The sequence below is a fragment of the Wyeomyia smithii genome, chromosome 3 (genome assembly GCF_029784165.1).
Source record: "Wyeomyia smithii strain HCP4-BCI-WySm-NY-G18 chromosome 3, ASM2978416v1, whole genome shotgun sequence".
In the NCBI taxonomy this organism is placed as follows: domain Eukaryota; kingdom Metazoa; phylum Arthropoda; class Insecta; order Diptera; family Culicidae; genus Wyeomyia; species Wyeomyia smithii.
The window spans coordinates 1,095,457-1,115,695 of NC_073696.1; the positions used below are offsets into that span (position 1 = coordinate 1,095,457).

Sequence of the window (20,239 nt, forward strand, 5' to 3'; positions counted from 1 at the left end):
GGACCAGGCATTGAGAGAGATACCCCCACTACTACTGAAAAAAAGTGCTGTTGCTTTCGCATAATCAATCGTTCTAGTTTTCAATAACTCGCTAAGACGTCGAGTTTTCCCAACGGATTGGGAATGGGTTTCCCGGAATGGACCACGGAGTGGGCTGATACCGGGGTTATAGTTTTACGTTGCCAAATCACAGTTTGATGTTCCGGAAGACATAAGGAAGAAGGACAAAATCGCCATATGCCAATACGGTAAACTAAGTAAACCGTGTATCACAACGGGTACCATCAACAGCGAAATTTATCGCACCGAGTGCCTCAAAAAGCATCTGTTGCCATTCCTGCGGTCCCATGGAGGCGAGACATTATTTTGGCAAGACCTGGCATCATGCCATTACGCGCGATCGACGTTGGATTGGTACAGAGACAATAACGTTAATAACAATAACACCAACTGTTTACAGATCCACATTTTCTGTGACTCCAGTGAAGCAGCTTACGCTTGCAAGAAATACATGCCGCCTGGAGACAAGCAGTGCCGTAGAAGTGGTACTTATCGGCTCGAATTTGTTATCCTTGGTTAGCTCAGGGGTAACGAGGAAGTAGGCGAGGTGGAGATTCGATCTACGCCTCAAGCTGCTTTTATGCCCACCACGTTACTCGTATTTCGGCGAACGGGAACCTAGGGAAAGTGAACCACCGAACGAAGAGCGACCCAGGTGACAAGTGTTGCCTGATATTAACGTGCAAACCCCTACTGGCTCAAAAGCTTCTGCTTAGAAAAAAAGGGGTAAAACCTCTGTATGGATACGGAATACCGGACTAATTGGCAGGTGTAAATTAGTATGAATCTCAAAGCTGATGGTTGTACACTAATTCTACATTATATTCATCTTGCTATCGAACAATGTTTATCTTAACCTAAGTTTACTTGCGCTTGTGTTACCATAGTAGCTTTTTCTCCAAATTCAGCGGGTCCACCTCGCTGTACATCTGCTGCTGCCTGTGTTCCCACGGCTTGGGCTCGGCTTCAATGATTGCTGGGTCTCCCTGCCGACCAGCACGGGTTCAATCACACCGCACGACGAGGATGTATGTCCTTTGACCACCACAGAAGGGCGTTCTGGCCACTGATGCTCTCTGTCCTGATGTCTGTGAAGTAGAAGTTCTGGTGTAGCCAGAGCAGAACATAAAAAGGCCCTCCACGGACCTGTTCGGGGGCAATTAGCTATCATTTCACGGTTTCTTATAGCTTTGGTACACAAGCGTTCTATTAACTATCAACATATAATTGTAATTTTTACCTTTTTTTGTTTTACAATAAGTTTTTCTTTATCCTTTTAAAACACTGTTTCCCGCTCTTTTCTTCTCTTCGTTTTTTTGTTTTGTTTTTACTACACTATAATGATTTTAAATAGGATTAACAATTAGACATAGAAAACAATTTGTCTTACACAATAAGGTTTTACAGACAGTGACTAGCTTGTTTTACACAGATAAATTTTAGATCCTTTTGTTTTTCACAAAATTAGTTTTTAGATAATAACTGTTCCTTTTGTCTGACTTCTTCTTAATTACACTGATTTACACCTTTTATGTATTTTTAATTGGAAAAATGACTTCGCGCGTAACGACTTCGCTTACTGTTCAGCGTAAGAAGGAGTCTTCTCCGCTTTGGCTGAGCCTTATAAACCCTTTCGAATTCCCCTAATCTTGACGTATCTATATCTTGGCAACACTTTATAGGTCGTTCAGTTTTGATGGTCCAAAACCCTTGTGGCAAAACATGCCTCGGTGCATCTGATCGTGAACCGGTACGAGCGACCCCTCCGTCCCAGATGCAAAAGCACCAGAAGTGGAGGGATATCACACATGCAGAACGAGGTAATCGTGGTCGTATAAAAAAGCTTGCCTTCGTGAGTGACCCCTCCGTCCCAGACGCAAAGCGACAGACTTGGAGGGATACCACTCACTCAGTGGGCTCTATCTACAGAGTCGTAATAAGGGGGTCTGAGCAGCTTTAATTATTTGTAAGTTTGACAAAGTCAACATATTATCCTTGAAATCAACGGTTACAAATTGTACCGCAGTTTTCGGGTTTCAAATGTTGGAAACTCTACATAGCTGTCACTCCCAGCTGTCGATTTTTCGAAGAACCCACTGGAGTGATTCAAGTACCGTGTCATACTGAATTCTGTCCGGTCACCGACGTTACAATAAACTCGTTGCCTTTCAAATAGGACAAATCCTAACAATCACCGACCCAACGCAGTGGATATGGGTCTCTACTGAATTAAACATCGCCAACCAAGCCACCAAGTGGGATAGTGGACCACAACAGTCTACAGATAATCCTTGGTTTATGGTAGCGCTTAGGTCACTTTTTCGTCGCTTACAAATTATTGAAAATATGTTTTCAAGCATTTTATTTCGAAATAGATAATATTGCAGGAAAATTATCATTTTATGCTCCTATACAAAAAAATTGGCGTTTGAGACATTTTTGCGATTGAGTATTTGAATATCGTCATTTATGCAAATAGTAGCTCTCATCGGTACAAAACATTTTTCGTGTTACACCAATTGAAAAAAAAAAATACTAGAATGGCTGTGGGAGTGGAACACACTAAGCGATGTCTTTTTTTTGACGTGGGACACGTCTTTGTTTACTATACTGGGATGCATTCTGTAAAATTGGAAATGAAACGGGCAAATGTTGCGTCAGATTTCAAACGTTATGACCGCATAACCACATGATGGATAATAATAACCAATATGTTGTTGGATAGATAAAATGTATAACAATTTTGTAATATGTTAATTATCACTCTAATTTCATTGCTAAGCGGTAAAATTGATACAAAATGGCTATAACAAATTTACGCGAATAATGAACCAATTACATGCGAGCATTCCTAGCACAGACGACGTAATGGACACCATCCGTTCCCTGTGATATTCCCTGTATCAATTTCGAAAAAAAAATTGACAAAGTTTCCCCGTCCCAATAGGTCAATTTATTTTTGCTTCCATGAGCTTAGATTAATATGATGTCTCGAAGGTAAAAGTTTTCCTAAAAGTTTGAAACAATACCCATCCTTGAACAATTTCTAAACCTGCGTGTTAGGTACTAAAGAACCTAATAAAAACTGATGTCTTGAAAGAAAACATGCCGGTAAAAGCAACAGTACCAGTGGAGTATAGAACCGCAGGTCTCTTGTCGTCTATGATTGCAGTGGTACTCTTCTATTCGTACATTTCAGCGGTACACTTCTATTCGTACTGCAGCGGTACTATTCGTATTGCAGTGGTACACTTTTGTTCGTACATTTCTATTCGTATGCAATTGAGGAAAAACTGCAATGCTGCTGTTGATTTATCTCATAAATATGATTACCATAAATTACTTAACAAAAAATGAAAATTTTTGCAACGGATATTTATTTAATTTTATCCTCGATATTCACTAAATAATCGTGACCGGATAGTATCGAAAGAGTAAATTCCTAAATATATACATTTATAGAAGAGTAAGAGCCTGCGAATGCTTGTGATTTTTTTGTTTATTTAGTAAGATTCGTACAGAATCTCTTTTTAGATTTCAAAATTGTTAGATGATATATTATTATTCTAAGCTTTGCCATGATAAACGTATATTTCCTGTCTTCGTAATACAGCGAATGTAGTTGTAGGCAAATGAAAAAATTGTCAAGCAAAAATAAAAATGTAATTGTGGATTGCTACGATATTTTTACTGGAACTTGTTAATAATTTCGTTCAAAATATTTTCTTATGTTTGCCAATTGATGAACCTTTGTAAGGGCTTCCATATTATTTTGAAAGTAAGATTCATACTATAAATTTGATTTAGTTAGAGTTAAATAAGACAAAACCATTCATTATTATAACGTATTATTGGATTTGGTTTTTGAGGATAGAGAATTAATTCTCACATTGACGCATTACGAGAAATTCTTGGTGCTTCTTCAACAAGCACGATATGCTTGTGCATTGTCATATACATGTTGTTTGCACAAAAAAATACTACAGGCACAATATCGCCAAATATAAAGGTTATTCTTTCGGGTGTTGTTGAATATATTTCAAAAGTTGATTTCCGGGGGAGGCTGAAAATAAAAATACGTACAGTCGCTGAGCAAACACATTGATTCTGTCTGCAGACTCTGTATATTTTGTAACAAAAAATCCCCTTATTATAGTGTTCAGTCCCACGTCACCATCTCATACTGTATACCTTGTAGTATTTTTTGAAGGCGACAGACCGATTATCGATCCAATGCCGAATCCAGAATACGTCGCCATGTCCCTCGGTCTTGGGCTGCTATCCTCCAATCGCCCCTAACACCTATTTCGCGTGCATCCTCGTCGACAGCACACATCCAACGAGTGCGGGGTATACCTCGAAGTCGACGACCTCTATCGGGATTCCTGCTAATTATAGCCTTCGCTTGACGCTCATCCGACATTCTCGCTACATGCCCAGCCCACTGAATCCTGCCGTGTTCTATCCGCTTGACTATATCCGCCGATTTGTATGCCTGGTACACTTCATGGTTCATGCGTCTGCGCCAAACACTATTTTCTAGTTTGCCGACAAGGATTGAACGCAAAATCCTACGCTCAAAAACACCAAGAGCTCGCCGATCAGCCTCTTTCAGCGTCCATGATTCATGGCCGTAGAGAGCCACCGGAAGAATCAGTGTTTTATAGAGTGCAAGTTTAGTACGGATTTGCAGACTGCGGGACCTTAGCTGGTTACGTAGTCCGTAAAAGGCCCTGTTTGCGGCTGCTATCCGCCTCTTTATCTCACGGCTAACCTCGTTGTCACATGTCACTAATGTTCCCAGGTAAATAAATTCGTCGACTACTTCAAATGTTGCCCCATCTAGCACCACCGCAGCACCAACCTCCGGCGGACTACCAAGCACTCTGCCAGCCACCATGTATTTCGTTTTGGCAGAGTTTATGACAAGTCCTAATCTCGCAGCTTCCCTCCTGAGAGATCCGAATGCCTCTTCCACAGCTCTCGGGAGCGAACAGCTGTATCGTGCCATCCATCGGATCATGCTGAGAGTGTGGTCAGATGAAGAATTGCCCTCGGACTGGTTGGATGGTCTCATATGCCCGATCTACAAAAAAGGCCATCGCCTGGACTGTAGCAATTATCGGGGCATAGCTCTTCTCAATACCGTGTACAAAATTCTCTCCCGCATCCTGTTCCACAGACTGAGGCCGTTGCAGGAGACCTTTGTTGGCGAGTACCAATGCGGTTGTCGAGGGGGACTCTCCACGACGGACCAAATATTTACCTTGCGACAAACCCTCGATAAATTTCGAGAATACAACTTGCAGACGCACCATCTGTTCATAGACTTCAGGGCAGCGTACGATTCAGTCAAGAGAAATGAGTTATGACAGATTATGATTGAACATGGCTTCCCAACAAAGCTGATTAGGCTGATACGTGCCACCCTTGAAGGTTCTACATCAAGCGTCAGGATAGCCGGTGAGATATCGGACTCGTTCGTGACGTTAGTTGGTTTGAAGCAGGATGACGGGCTGTCGAACTTATTGTTCAACATCGCATTGGAAGGTGCTATACGGAGGGCTGGTGTGCAGAGAAGCGGCGCCATCATTACGAAGTCGCACATGCTTTTCGGTTTTGCGGACGATATCGACATCGCTGTGCGATGTCTTCGTTTCATAATAACATTTATTAATTTTGTTTACCATTTTGCGAATTCATATTCAAAAGTTCTAATTGCCTTTCTTGTAATGACAATTCTTTAGAGATTCTTCCTTGCACTTTGTCTTTTTATTTCACCGCAATTATTATAATGGAATTCCCAGGTGTGCTCAGTACATCCTCCTTTTCCCCCTCGCAGATTAAATTTCTTTCTCATTTTCCACCAACAGATAACAATCAAGAACAGTACCGCTTTCGGAAAATACAAGTGCGAAGCTAAAAACGAGCTGGGCACTATCGCCAGAGACATCCAGCTCCGGGAGGGAACTAAACCGGATCCTCCTAGCAGGGTAAATTACACGTTTAACCAATGCTACTTATCTGCTGTGGCATGTGTTAAAAGCTTTCGGAATATTTTATTCATCCGTTTTTTTGTCCTTCCAGTTTCAACTACGCGGCGTGAACTCGGACACGCTTGACATCGACGTCGGGGCAACGAAATCACATGACGTTGATCCGGATCACACCACCGTCATCGGTTATCGCTTTGAGCTGATCCCCACGGAGGAGTATGCGAAACACCACAACTGGGAGCGGGCTAACCGGCGGGATTTCGATGTCGAGGACGGTGTCACATATCTGCTGGTACACCTGATCCCGGACACCAAGTACCTCATCCGGGTAGCAGCCCGAAATGCTGCCGGCTTGAGCGAATGGACTGAGGTGAAGGAGTTCTCCACCCATCCGTTGCAGCCGCACGGATTTAACTCGGGCTCTAGCAGCACCAGGTGCAACGCTGCAGGATTGCTGCTGCTGGTGGTGCTTGTGCTAGCAGCTAACGTGCGGTCAAGCACTCGCACGAATGAGAAATTAAAATTTTAACCGCCTTTCCTAATAATGGGGAAGGCGAGAGAGGATTTTCAATCAAAAGACTAGTCGACAGTGAAAAAAAAAGAAAAAAACGGTATAGCATTCATTCCACTCACCCACACACACACTAACACGCACTCAGCCATGCAAATAGGTAGGACGCCCTGATTACCGCAAAATTGTTTTGAATTTTTCAAAAGCTTCCTTCTACTGCTAGCAGAAGAATTTGGTTCCCAAATTTGGAAATAAATCAAAGTAAGCCTGGCTAATCTTCGAAGGAAGTTTCATGAAATATAGTAACGTTTAATAGTGCAAATATTTCCTACCGCTCGCCTTTCATTGACACGCTATGAGAATCAAAATATTAGTGAAAGTGCTTTGTTGTTATGTATTATGTGTACCAAGAGGTAAGAAATTGTTATTTAAAGTGGAACATTACATTTTTTCGGTAGCTTCATGATTGATATGCAACCAAAATCAAAACCAGATTCGATTACTTGTTTTTCAAAGAGTTTTTTAACTTGTTTCTATTTGCACCGGATATAGCTTCACGGTAGTTGAATCACGTTAAGCTTTTCAGCGCACAATGCAATTATTTTTCCACGCACTTTTTCAATCACGGTAGGTGCTGCTGCAAACATGATGGATGAAGCATTTTGACGTTTGCGTTCGAAACATAGCCGTACGCAGCAATTCCACTTGGGGGGTGGGTTGTGACCAAACATTTAACATGTGGTACACTACAATCGAAACGTTTAATAGTATTTTGACCCCAACCTGTAACACAATCCTCGCAGTTTTATCTGAATGATTTATCGATTTGATTTCACAGCTATGGTGCTAAAAACGCTTTCATCGACGATTACCACATACAACATCACACATTATTCATTGCACGTTACAAATGACATCAAAGAGCAGTGTTTCATCAGAATAAATAAAAAAAATATCAATTTCCTTACCACCACACGCGCACTCACCGAATCAATTACCATCGATAAAATCCAGTATTGCGAATTGGTGTCACATCTAGATGAGAATCAGCTTCTATTGTCATTCCGCTATCAGTAATCGAAGTTAAAAAATAATACATCGCATAACTGTTTGTAACGATAACGATTCAACACAACACAAGCAGTTGAATCCTCATTTGATGACTGATTTTAAACCTCTTTGTTTTAATTGAGTGCCAGACACATCGAAAAAAAAAAAATAAAAATAAAAATAAAGATAAAACTACAGGAGGGGGCAGCAAATCAATAAATTGTATTGACATTTCAAAAATAAAAGAAAAATACACGGTATAAAACTAAAGCTAAGTAACCTCTTTCATAAGTTGCCAACATGTGTCAAAACTGTCTGTCTGCTGTTCGGTGCAGGAAAATATTTCCTATTGTGATTAAAGCGTTTCAAAAAGAAACCGATCGATTTTTGCACGATTAGTAAGAGAATATGATCCAGAAAAAAAAATCGGAGGTGAAATAAAATTGATGATAATCTATTGAAGGTTTGACCGTAAATATAATAGTTAAATGACTGTGTAAAAAGTTTATATCGAACTGTAATAGATTTAATAGCAACTGAATTAGAGATAACATTATGTGCCGTGAATACACGGAAAATGAGCGGAGAAAAAAAATCGATAAAAATATTTGAGAAAAAAAAATTCTACACTTCCACACACACACACCAGTGACACAACATCCATGAACATTCTACCGATTGTATTGGTAAACAAACTGAAAAAAAAATCGAAAATAAAAACCAAATCTTACAATATCCATCGAACGCTGATTTTTACTAATTCTAAACTAGTAGGTACTCAGACATTTCTGAAAACCAGATCGCAAGCAAAAGTTGGCATGTCCACGCGCGCTTGCTGCGTCTGATCGTCACGCGGATCACGTATTACAACTCATTTGGTTGAATTAAGTCGATCAGAGGCAATTGTTGTAGTGGGCAATTCCGGTGGCCTTGCACTTGATTGCGCTTTGTTTTTGGTTTTCGTTTTGCATATTTACTGTTTCGTTTCTGGCTTTTGGAACGCGTGTGAGACATTTTTGTTTGTTTTGGTAATTAAATGCTAAACCATTCAAGAAGCATTGTCTGTGCCATACCTATGCCATACCAAGTACGAACGTTTGAAATGTTTAAATGTTTCTTCAAAAATGTATGGTGGGATTTGCTATAACTGTATCGCTATAATTGTAACTACCTGGTTTGCCATGGTGCGTCAACGTTTTCATAGGAAATGGCTTTACCAAAAACTGTATTGACATCACACTTTCCAAGCGAAAATAATCAGAATTTCGATGAACGGGCAGGATAATAGTGTCTTCAAAAGATAAGCAATAAATTTTACTAGAAAAACACTTAAAATATTGAAAAAAATAATGGCCCAAATAAGGGTGGAAATAATACTGTTTTCCTTATTCCGGCATGCTTCATTTCGAACAAGAGCTATCTTCGAAATAACGCCGCGCATCATAGTTACCATAGCTACCATAAATTTGTTATGATCGTGTTATTGTATAAAATTGCTGCCAAAATGGGAAAAACGTCAAAAATTGGTAAAAAATATACTGAAGCAGCTGTTACCGATTGTCTTCAAGCAATAAAAAGTGGTGTTTCGACTAGAGAAGCTCCAATGTTCCACGATCCACCGTAATGTTCCGTTCAAGCAGCAAGTGGAACAGGAAAACCACGAAAAGGTAAACAAACGGCATTGACTGCCGCGGAACAGAATTCAATTGTTGGCTGGATAACTCGGATGGCACGTAAAGGATTCCCTATTACGAAAGAACGGGTGCAGTCTACAGTTGATCCAGATCCAGTACATAACGCTACTAAGTGGTCCATCAAGGCAGTTATACCCTAAATATTTATGTGAAAAAAAATTTTTGATATAAGAAATACGTGGGCGCTCAATCACTGGAGATTATGCCTAGAAATATCACATAGGTCTGAAACTTCGCTCACATGACAATAGGAAACTCTACGATCTGGTGCAAGCCATCAAATCAAGTCATTCTTTCGATTAACCTTTTAAACTTGATTGAAGTTTTTTTTTATCAGAGAAATAGATTACATGATTAATACGATGATGATGCTTCAAATGGCTCAGGGAAAGCTAAAATTCCTAAATCACTTTCCCAAGCCTTCTTTATATTACGGGCAAATAGATGTGCCACGCAATAACGATTTCGCCAAATTCACGATGAAATATTTTTTGACCGTTACAAAATTGAAAAGCACTGTATTTATAAAAAGTTTTTATCTCATAGCTATTAGCTAACGCATCCCGCAAAGGCATTGTTCCACGAGCCGAATTGTGTAGGGATAAAGATAGACAAATTTCAACGGATGATCGAGAAGTGATTGAAAGGTGGAAACAGCACTACGATGAATACCTGAACGGCGTGTAAGCAGGAGACCACAACAGAAGCGAAGGAGCCGTGGTCTGTGCAACTAACAATAATTAGTGAAGTTAGGGTGCAATCAGGCAGCTCAAGAACAACAAATCTGCTGGAAAGAATGGCGTCGGAGCTTATAGAAGTGGAAAGAAGAGATTCTCTGCTCCATCTACAAGAAGAGCGACTAACTAGACTGCGAGAACTACCGAACGATCACAGTCCTAAATGCCGCCCACAAAGTGTTCTCCGAGGTCATCCGCCCGAGGTCCAGCGCCTGTCACCATTAGCCAGCAGATTTGTAGGAAATTACCAGGCCGGTTTCATGGTAGGATGGTCTATGACTGGCCGAATCTTCACACTGCAACAGATACTCCAAAAGTGCCCTATACACATACAATAAACCGACAAGAGCTATGGAAAATTCTCGACGAAAATGGTTTTCCGAGGAAGCTTACAAGACTGATTGAGACAGGGAGATCGCGCCGGTGGGTGTTATGAGACGGGCGGGGTTTAACATGCGGGGAATGATTTTCAATAGATCAAGTCAATTTATCTGCTCTGTGGATGACGTGGATACTGTCTGCAGAACATTTGAGATGGTGGCAGACCAGTATACCCGACTGAAGCGTGAAGCAGATAGGATCGGATAAAAGATTAATCCGTCTAAAACAAAGTATATGCTTGTGAGCGGGTCTTAGCTCGACAGGACACTACTACTACTTCTATGAGCTCCATACAAAAAACTACGGTCGTAAAACCATAGTCTTCACCACAAGTGTATTCTGTACAAAACGCTAATAAGACCGGTCGTTCTCTACGGGAATGCAACGTGGACAATGCTCGAAGTTTTTTAAAGTCGGGTGCTAAGAGCCATCTTTGGCGCGGTGAAGGAGAACGGAGTCTGGAGGCGTAGGATGAACCACGAGCTTGTGTGTCTCTTCAACGAACCCAGTATTCAGGAAGTGGCTTAAGCTGGAAGGCATGTTACTAGAATACCGGGTAGCTACCCTGTGAAATTGGTGTACAGTTCAAATCCGAAAGTAAGAAGAAGACAGAGCACCGAGTGCCCAAGGAATTGGAAGCAGGCAGCTATGGATCGAGTAAATTGGCGGAACTGCGTTATGCAGGCCATATCTTAGGACATTCAGCCATTAAGGTAAGGTAAGTAAGTAAATGAGTAAATGCGAACCTGTCTGTCTGTCTGTTTTTTTTTTTATTTATAGTAAATAGGTGAAGCTTCAAACGTCTGGCCTGTATTTTGTAATTATTTCGTGATTAACTTGAGTGTACCCTTATGTTAAGCCCTGGTACGGTGTGGTGTCCGCCGGAGCGTTTCCCCACTAAACATCTCCTAACTCTTCGTATGCCTCGATCTCCCCGGGACCATTATTAAACGACTACTTCGGAGGGAGGCTGTGCTCTTGTACTTGTCGATGTCACATCTCTAGATTACACCGCTAGCCACGAATATCACAAATCTTGACAGAGCTGAACTGTTGACGGCATTCCAAGTTTTCTCTTCTTAATATATTTGAGCTACTGGGCATTGACTCTGGTCGTAGCATCTTTCGAACTCCTCTGGTGTTTTGTCGATGGAAACGTTCACTGTCCTCCATTAATCGGCTTCATCCCAATTATAGCTACTTACTGCCTTGACGAGATTGTTCGGTACGCACTCACAACTCCAATGGCCATGAGACTGAACAATTTGATTTCTGCCCACTGGATCGCTTTACAGTTGCTGACCAATAGCATCTCCGTTTTGTGATGTGCAATCTTCACCTTCACTTCCTGCATTCAGTTTTCGATCATGCCGATTTCCTTGGTATCCAGCATTTCCACCTCTTCCAGAGGCTCACCTGTTACCGATAGCCCCATATCACCTACAAAACCAACAATCACTGTGTCAGCACTGTATTATACATTTTGTTCCAAACTATTGGACCGAGCATTGAACCTTGCGGAACTCCAGCTATAATGTTCGAGCTCTTTTGTCTCTCGACAGCATCGTACACCAGGACCTAGTTCTGGAAGTAGCTACCTAGAATCTTACACAGATAGTTTGGTACTCGCATGCTGTTTATCGATGGTCTTCCGCGTGGCACTGTTGAAGGCGTTCTAGACGTCGATTGTTACTACGGCACGGTATCGATTACCTCTTCGTTTTTGTGTGGCCGCCTTCTAGACTAACTCAAGAATTATACGGATAGCCTCAATTGCAGACTTGCCTTTCCGGAATCCAAATTGTATTTTCGACAGACCTCGTTGAGAATAATCCTCCAGCAGACAAATCGGCCTGTACGATGCTGGATTCCCAGTGTCTTGCCTGGTTTCGGCAAAAGTACTGTCTTCTGCCTTACCGGAAAATGACCCTCCTCCGGACATTTCTGCTTTGCCGTTATGAACATGTCTAGGAATGCTTGAATCGCTGCTTTCAAAGTTACACTGAAGATTCCATCTGAACCGGGGCTTTTTTTCTTTTTCAGCTTGTTCGCCACACTCAGGAGCTCTTCCTTGGAGACTTGCAGCCCATTGGCGTCACTTCTTCGCCGTACGTTGTAGTCGGCCAAGTCATTAGATCATTAGATCATTCAATGCAGTTTTGTGGCCCTCCTCTTGGTCTGCTGCGATGCTTGCTTTCTCGGCTCGTGCCCTGGTTCTGAGCTAACTAGCTCGGCGGATGCTAAGTTTTTCGTACTACCAATAAATTGGCCGCGGTGTTCCTCGGCTTCTGTTTTCTGGACATGGCTGCATCACACGCCCTAGCCAATGCACTCTCCGCTCATCCGCGTTTTGGCCCGCCATCGATGCGCAGGGCCTCAACAAAAAGGTCTTTATCGAAAGCCTTCGTCTTACACTATCCTTCGCAAGATATTGTACTCTGTACTGCTACAGGGTTCTGTTGACCGATGCAGTACCGAATCGCCTAGCGATCACTGTGAGTATACCCCTCACACACTCGATGCGATGGGCTGCAGAAAATGAAGTCGATAATAGATACTCGTCCATCTTTACGAAAAGTGCTTAGGCGACATACATGAATTACGTAACGTAAAAATTCAATTTTCGGACCCCCACCCCCCATATGTAAGCAAACGTAACGCTAACGCCCACCCCCCAAAAAAAATTACCTACCTAATTGCCTGATAAAAACGCTAGTTTTTGGAGAGTCGTCCCAGAGATTTTTCGTTTTGTAACGCTAATCTTACCTCCCCCCTCCCCTATGTAACAAATCGTAACGCTCAAGAATACCCCCCCTCCCCCTATAAACGTTACGTAATTTATGGATGCTGCCTTACAGCACCTTCTTTACATAGCGAGACTTCCAGCTTTGCTAGAGCTTCTAGCAAACTGTACCCTTTCACATTGATACATTTGCTACTCCAGACTTCTCTAATTTCTTCTGATTTTTGCTCAAGATAGCCTTCCATTTTTCGCTTTCACCTTCTTCATTTCTCTTCTTATGGTCGTCATCTCTAATTTTCTCTGAAATTTCTTCTTCACCGGGCGTACCTTTCCTGCTCTCGTTTACTGTCTGCCTGTCTGTCTGTCTGTCTGTCTGTCTGTCTGTCTGCCTGCCTGCCTGTCTGTCTGTCTGTCTGTCTGTCTGTCTGTCTGTCTGTCTGTCTGTCTGTCTGTCTGTCTGTCTGTCTGTCTGTCTGTCTGTCTGTCTGTCTGTCTGTCTGTCTGTCTGTCTGTCTGTCTGTCTGTCTGTCTGTCTGTCTGTCATTTTCATTTGAAGCTATAGAATCTGATTTAGTTCAACGACTTTAAATTTTACCTTGATCAGCGTTGCACGGGGATGGGAGGAAGGGGAAAATTAGTTATTACACCTAACTTGAGTACCATGTCCACTTTTAGACGTGGGGTCTCAAGTATGTGCATTTATTTTGCTTCATCTCAGTAGGAATTCTTCTAATCAGGAATTCTTTGTTATTTGTAAGCTATTGGTTTAGTACATCATGCAATTTAGTATACAGATATTTTTGAGTGAGGAATATGTTTCTGAGCCCGTGTAAAGAAACCTGACTGTATACGTATCTACGAGAGTATACAAAGGTGTAGGCTAGAGGGGCGGGTGAATGTGTACCCTGTCAACCTGAACCGTCTCTCACGATAGTCGTGGAGATTACGACATTACTATGTCATTTGAGACTATGCTATGTTTCAGGGACGTCGTACAACAAGGCAAGGGGGGGGGGTGATGTCAGCCTTAAATAATTTTGAAACCGCCTTGCTGGTTATCATTTAATTCGGAGAATGTATAGTGGTGCATTTTATAAAAAGGTGAGCAGGGCGGAGGGCGTGTGTTACAACAGTGAATTTGAAAATCATTCCAAACTCTTAAATACCAAACATGATCACCATGAAAGTTTGTACGAGGTATATTCCTCTGATATTGGTTTTTCTGTACTTTAGTGGTGTTAATGAAGGAGGGAATAGCTATTTTAATCTGCATTACATTTGAATCCCTTTCTATCCTCATTATTTTTAAAACTAGTTGGCCCGTAGTGGCTAGCCACTTTTAAAATGCATGTTGGACTAATGAATTTACTATAAATGCTGGAATTTATTCTAAAATGATTAACCTCCTTCAAAAAATCAAGCTTGGAATCAACATTCAACTATGACAATTCGACAGTTCGATGTAGATGGTCAACGCTAATTTTAACTTAACTCTTCACCTTAACTGTGAGAAACATCCTTCTGTCAGTATATCATGAAAACGCTTGGATTGTTTGTTAATTTGAAAACGAATCAACAACTTCCTTTTCATACGAAACCACTGCACAGAACTTTTCTTTCCATTATTAACCCGTTTTTGAAAAAATTTTTTTTTTAATAATTTATAAATTTTCGTTTAAACTGTATAACTTGAATATGAGTCTAATTTTTCAACTGTATGATGTTAAGTTTCAAGTAAAACTTACAAAACAAATAAAAACGAATGTAATTGAGAAAAATGTAACGGTTCGCAAAATAGTTGTCCATGAGAAAATACCGAACTCCAGAAAACATTCACACGTGCAAAAGTGTGTCTCCGTACTTTTTGACAGTCATAGCAAAACCTAGAATAACATGATACTGACGTCTCCTAATCATTATTGGGTAGATAAAATCACTCTGAGATACTCCAATATAACCTCACACATGATCAATTTCGCGCATGAAAACTCTGTGCCCCGCGTTCCATCATAGAGTTAAATCTGAAATGCGTGGTGCAAACCTTAAATCTGTATGAGGGTGCCAACGAGAAACACACTAAGAATTTTTTTAGGCGGATTGCGACATTTACGCCTTTTTTTACGCGAATTTCAGATTTTACGCAGACTGTTAAGAAAAGTCTGTTTTACGCGATATGTTTTTAATAGTTTTTCATTTTCAAATTGCTTATTTAGAGTGTCCGATGAGTTTACTTAATCCAATTACTGAATATTCACTGATTTGGCCTAATCGTTTTATATTTTTCCTTGATATTGAGTTCGATTCGTAGGTGGAAATAATACTGCTGTTTATTGTTTTTCGATTTTATTTTCTAGCAGAAATGGTTAAAATACTTTTAGCGAATGAAGTATATTTTTAACGCGAACTTCGGAATTTACGCGGTTTTTTACGCCGATTTCGGAATTTGTTTTGTTCTTCTTTAAGCACAAATCAACAAATGCATAGTTAATGAAAGGGTTTGCCTACTGTTAAATATATTCAACGAATTTGAAGGACAGCAACTATGTTTGATTTTAGAAAAAATCGAAAACTACATGGCGTTCAAACATCTAAAATAAAAACCGGTGATCAAATTTGACATCATGTTTCAAAAAAATGACAAATAGTGTAATCTTATTCTGTATCTGTATTTATAAAGCAATGACGTAATATCTTATGATTTAATGTCGTTATGACTGGTGATATTCTCATATATCGGCAAGTGAATTATCACTTTATCCGTATAGTTTAAATGTCGGAGTATAGTTGAAGGATTACGTTGGAGCACACAGTGTTTTGGTCTTGTTTTGAATAACCCATGTTGTACTTGACTTTTTCATAGTCGGGTACTGTCTTGTGCCGTCACTCAATAACCTAATTTTGATGAAGCTGTAACTATAGATTGACGTTCATAATCAACAAATAGTGGTTTGGTTAATTTCAAATCTCTCTGACATGCTGAATATTTATGACACTACGTTCCTTTCACACCCCGAAATCATCTTCCTCTGTCTATAGCGAAACATTATATTTTTGGCGGTTTTTGTCGATGCAACTGGACCAGAATATTTACCCATGTGCGAAAAATAACACGTGGGCCTAAAAAAGTTAAGACTCAGTTCACTCTGATTTCCTCACGCTTCAATGGGTCCGTCCCAGGCGAGGGGAGGTGTGTAGAGGACTAAATGCAATCAATGGTAACTTGTCGTCACGATAGTAGTGTTTGCGTTTCAACACACAAAAAAATAACATACCGTCATCCGGGGTGAGATTGTGCCAAAAAATGATGCTTTTTTGATCTCAAGCTTCTAACGCACACATTTAAGCAAAGAATTCGATCCAAAATACACCAATGCATTCTAGAATGTTTTGTTATCAACTACAACAAATATGGTTGAGTTACAAAAAACTATAATTTTGCTAAAAATACATGAACTTTGGCTCAATCTCACTCCTTCCATGGGATGAGATTGTGCCAGAAACAAAAAGTTGAATTTAATACCTGTTAAATGAACAGTAGTGTGTCTACGAATAATCCACATGACTAACATGATAAAACAGTAAGTATAGGGACGACCAGAGTTGCCAATAAAAATTTAATTTGAATTGGTAGAATGCTGAAGAAAAAACTGGATTCTAAATAAATTTACAAAATACTGAAAAAATAAATTGTGAGAGAGCTTCTTTATGATGGTTATTGAATACAATATAAGTTTTAAATACAGCAACTTCGGGCTTACATTTTGTTGAAATTGTAGACTGAACTGTAGACTGAAAATTTTCATTTACAGGAGCTGTTGCTTCGACCCTTCGGTTCGGAGAAATGATTCCACACAGTAAAGGTTTTCCCAATAACTCGAACTAAAATTTATTAACATAAATGGTACTTAACCACAAAAATTTCACACTAATTTACCTACATTTAGTTTCTCAACAACAGACTCACGTTACAAACTACAGTCCGGCTTTCCTGTCTAAAGGCTATACGGATTGAATTTAAACATGCTTTATTTAAGACAAAAAAACTATTTTACAAGACCACTTACGATGACACAAATTTGACGCTAACAAACAGCCTCTATGCGTTCCAGATGAAATTCCACTTATTGACTTCTCAACTGCACGCTAACGATTCTACTGCCTATTGTTTTATTCTATCACCAGCTATCGTGCCGTTTCGTGGCTAATCTTGCGCCCCTTCGCAACTGGAGTTTGGATGGACCCCCCCTTCGCAACTGGGTGTACATTCAACAGGAGCAAAATTTGAAATTGCGCAACCAGTTTATCACAAATCCAAGAAAATAAAGCTTTTATCGTTTACTATAACTTTTAACAAAAGAATTGATGCAACGTTTTCTTACGTTACATCAGTGAATACGAACAATTTTTGAACTGCTATGCAACTGGAATCAATTTGAATAATGCCGCCTGCATATAATATTTTTGAGATGGATTGTTTTTATTTTTATGTAATTGCAATTATTTCTTTTCTTCATAATCTGATAAAATCTATTTGTTAGTTTTAGAATAACTTGCTCGTCTTACTGAACTTACTTGTCTTTTTATCTCAACCATGCAATACAATCCTTAATTTGGTCGTGTTTCATGCGAGTAGATACAATACTGAAAATGCTGTTAAGAATTGCTACAATGACTTATCAATCCACAAAATTTACGTTCTAAAAATATTTCCAAACCTGTCGGAGCTTGAGTGTCCAAAAAATCTGGATAAAACTGGAAAATATACAAAAACCTGGAAGATTTCGGGATTAAACTGTTTGACTGGATCACTTGAAAAAAACTGGAAGAATCCAATTTAAACTGGAACATTGGCAACTCTGGGGACGACCATAAACAACGTGGACTATTAAGGGGCTTTAGGGGGTTGATCAGAAACTATATATCATATGAATTATATAAAAATGTATGGCTGGATCAAATTGATGTATAGAGTGATTATTTATAAGAACGTGGCTTGTAGACAGTCTCTATACACATAGTGGCGTCTCCAGGTAGCCTTATAAGGGGAAACGTTAGGACATGAAGTTTGAGAAGACTTTTCGTTTCAATTATTATGTGTCATTGACAACTGTATATTCCATTGGAGATCTCAAAACCTCTGGAAACTACCCACAACCCTCCTTCTTCTCTTTAAAATTCATCAGTTTATATAGAATTGGTGTACAAAATTTTGTTACATTCCATAAGTAATATCAATAATTGAAAATTTCCATCTAACAATTGAGAACAGTAAGCTTCTCAAGCTTTTAGTCATTATTTCAAAGAATACCATAGCTGTGGGGACAAAAAACATAATTTATGATATAATTTTGTCGTGATTGTGAATTCCGCTCACTGTGCCGTTCAATATAACTTGGCACAATCTCACCCCAAAAGGGCTCGAAAAGTGAACAGTTTGGAAAAACATTATTTTCTGAGCCGGCACAGGTTCAATGCGTAATATTTCCTCAACATATTGGAGACGACATCCTAACGTACCAACTGAGCAGTAAGTTGATGTGATTTCTTGATCGGGTTGGTTTTCCTGGGACATTTTTGGATAACGTTATTTGCGCATGTTTTTCACCGTGTACTTTGAAACATTCTTTAAGCGAAACAGTTCACTGATATTATCTATATTCCATTCTAAGTTGTGAATAAATATGTCATGTTTCATAAAGTATTGGATTTGAGGTATTTGGTTTTGTAAATCTCAAGTAATTTAACATACAAGTATTTCCCGTTTTGGCTCAATCTCATTCCCGTGGCTTAATCTCACCCCGGCAGACGGTACTTTGGTGTACTTCAGGCTCATAGTTTGCTAGGAAAGAAGGCAATTTTAGTAACTTGCGTTTGGCGTGTGCGTGACCACTGACAGCTTACAAAACTATATATATTTCGATAACAACACTTCTCAAGTTATTCTGAATTGCTATGAGCTAGATATTTATACTTACAGACTGAGTCAATATAATGATATTAAGAATAAAAGTTCTCATTATTTCAACGATTTCCAGTAGACAGAAATTAATTTTTACTTCGAATTTCCGGTCTGGCTATTGCTAGATATAATAATGTTATTTTCAAAGAAACAAAATGTCCGAGACTATTACTGCCCTCAATTAATCCTAAAATTTTACAATGTTTCTTATTTCTTTTACTGCAAAATATCACATTGTTTTCCTCTTGTTTTCAAATGTTGTGACGATCTTTTCAAGTTGTTTATCATTCAAACACGCTTCATAAAACATGCGATTTGCTTCTGGCATCACGAAATCAATTTCTTTCTCAAATTGTTGTACACTAGTAGAATATTAAATAAGAAGATGAATTATCTAGGTATAAATAGAAAGACTTGGACCGTACTCACCGTCAGTCCTCGCACAACATCCAACAAAAGCTGATCAAAATGCTCAAACTGGTAAGTCGAATCCGTAATTCCAAAACAACGTCAGTAGGCATTGCAATAATTGGTTTCCTTCCAGCTTACAGTTCTTCTTGTGCTAGTCATGACCTGCTATGCAGCACCGAATTTACGGTATGGAATACCGGCTACCGCCTACACGTACGGTTTCGCTCCCAATCCCTATTATGGAGGAGGATCATCGTACCCGGTCACATACGCGACAAGTCCATACACTGCTGTACCAGACTATGGTCTACCGGTTGGCACCTACACCGGAGCCGCCGTACCGGCTTACGGCTTCGTTTGAAGCCGCCCCAGAATTGTGATCTACTCCGTAGAGGCCTTTGCGGCTATCCTACTCGGCTGCGACGCACTTTGTTAAGGAATCGTACAAACTTAGATGTTAAGCTAATAAGCAAATATATATACATGCTCGACCGAACTATGGCCATGCTTCTCCATTAAGCTTTTTTTGTGAATGGAAATAGAATAAAGATGGCACTGTCTGCCGCAACCCCCTGTCAGCCGGCAATATTTTTACCCCATTGCAAAAACATGTTTTTATTATGTAATACAGCACAGCTGTCAGGGGCCTGCAACCGGCGTTCAACTGACAAACAACAGCTGAGCAAAACCAGCGAAA

The 20,239-nt window shown here is 39.9% G+C and overlaps 1 protein-coding gene across 1 annotated transcript in view; it reads left to right on the top strand.

Moving 5' to 3' along the window:
* Window positions 1-8,361, top strand: part of LOC129727189 (neuroglian-like) — a 47,204-nt gene extending 38,843 nt beyond the window's left edge. The window contains exons 6-7 of the mRNA XM_055684747.1: window positions 5,934-6,053; window positions 6,148-8,361. Of these exons, the coding sequence (XP_055540722.1) occupies window positions 5,934-6,053; window positions 6,148-6,585 (558 nt within the window). The 3' untranslated portion in view covers window positions 6,586-8,361. The remainder of the gene's footprint in view (window positions 1-5,933; window positions 6,054-6,147) is intronic.
* The last annotated feature ends 11,878 nt before the right edge of the window (window positions 8,362-20,239 follow it).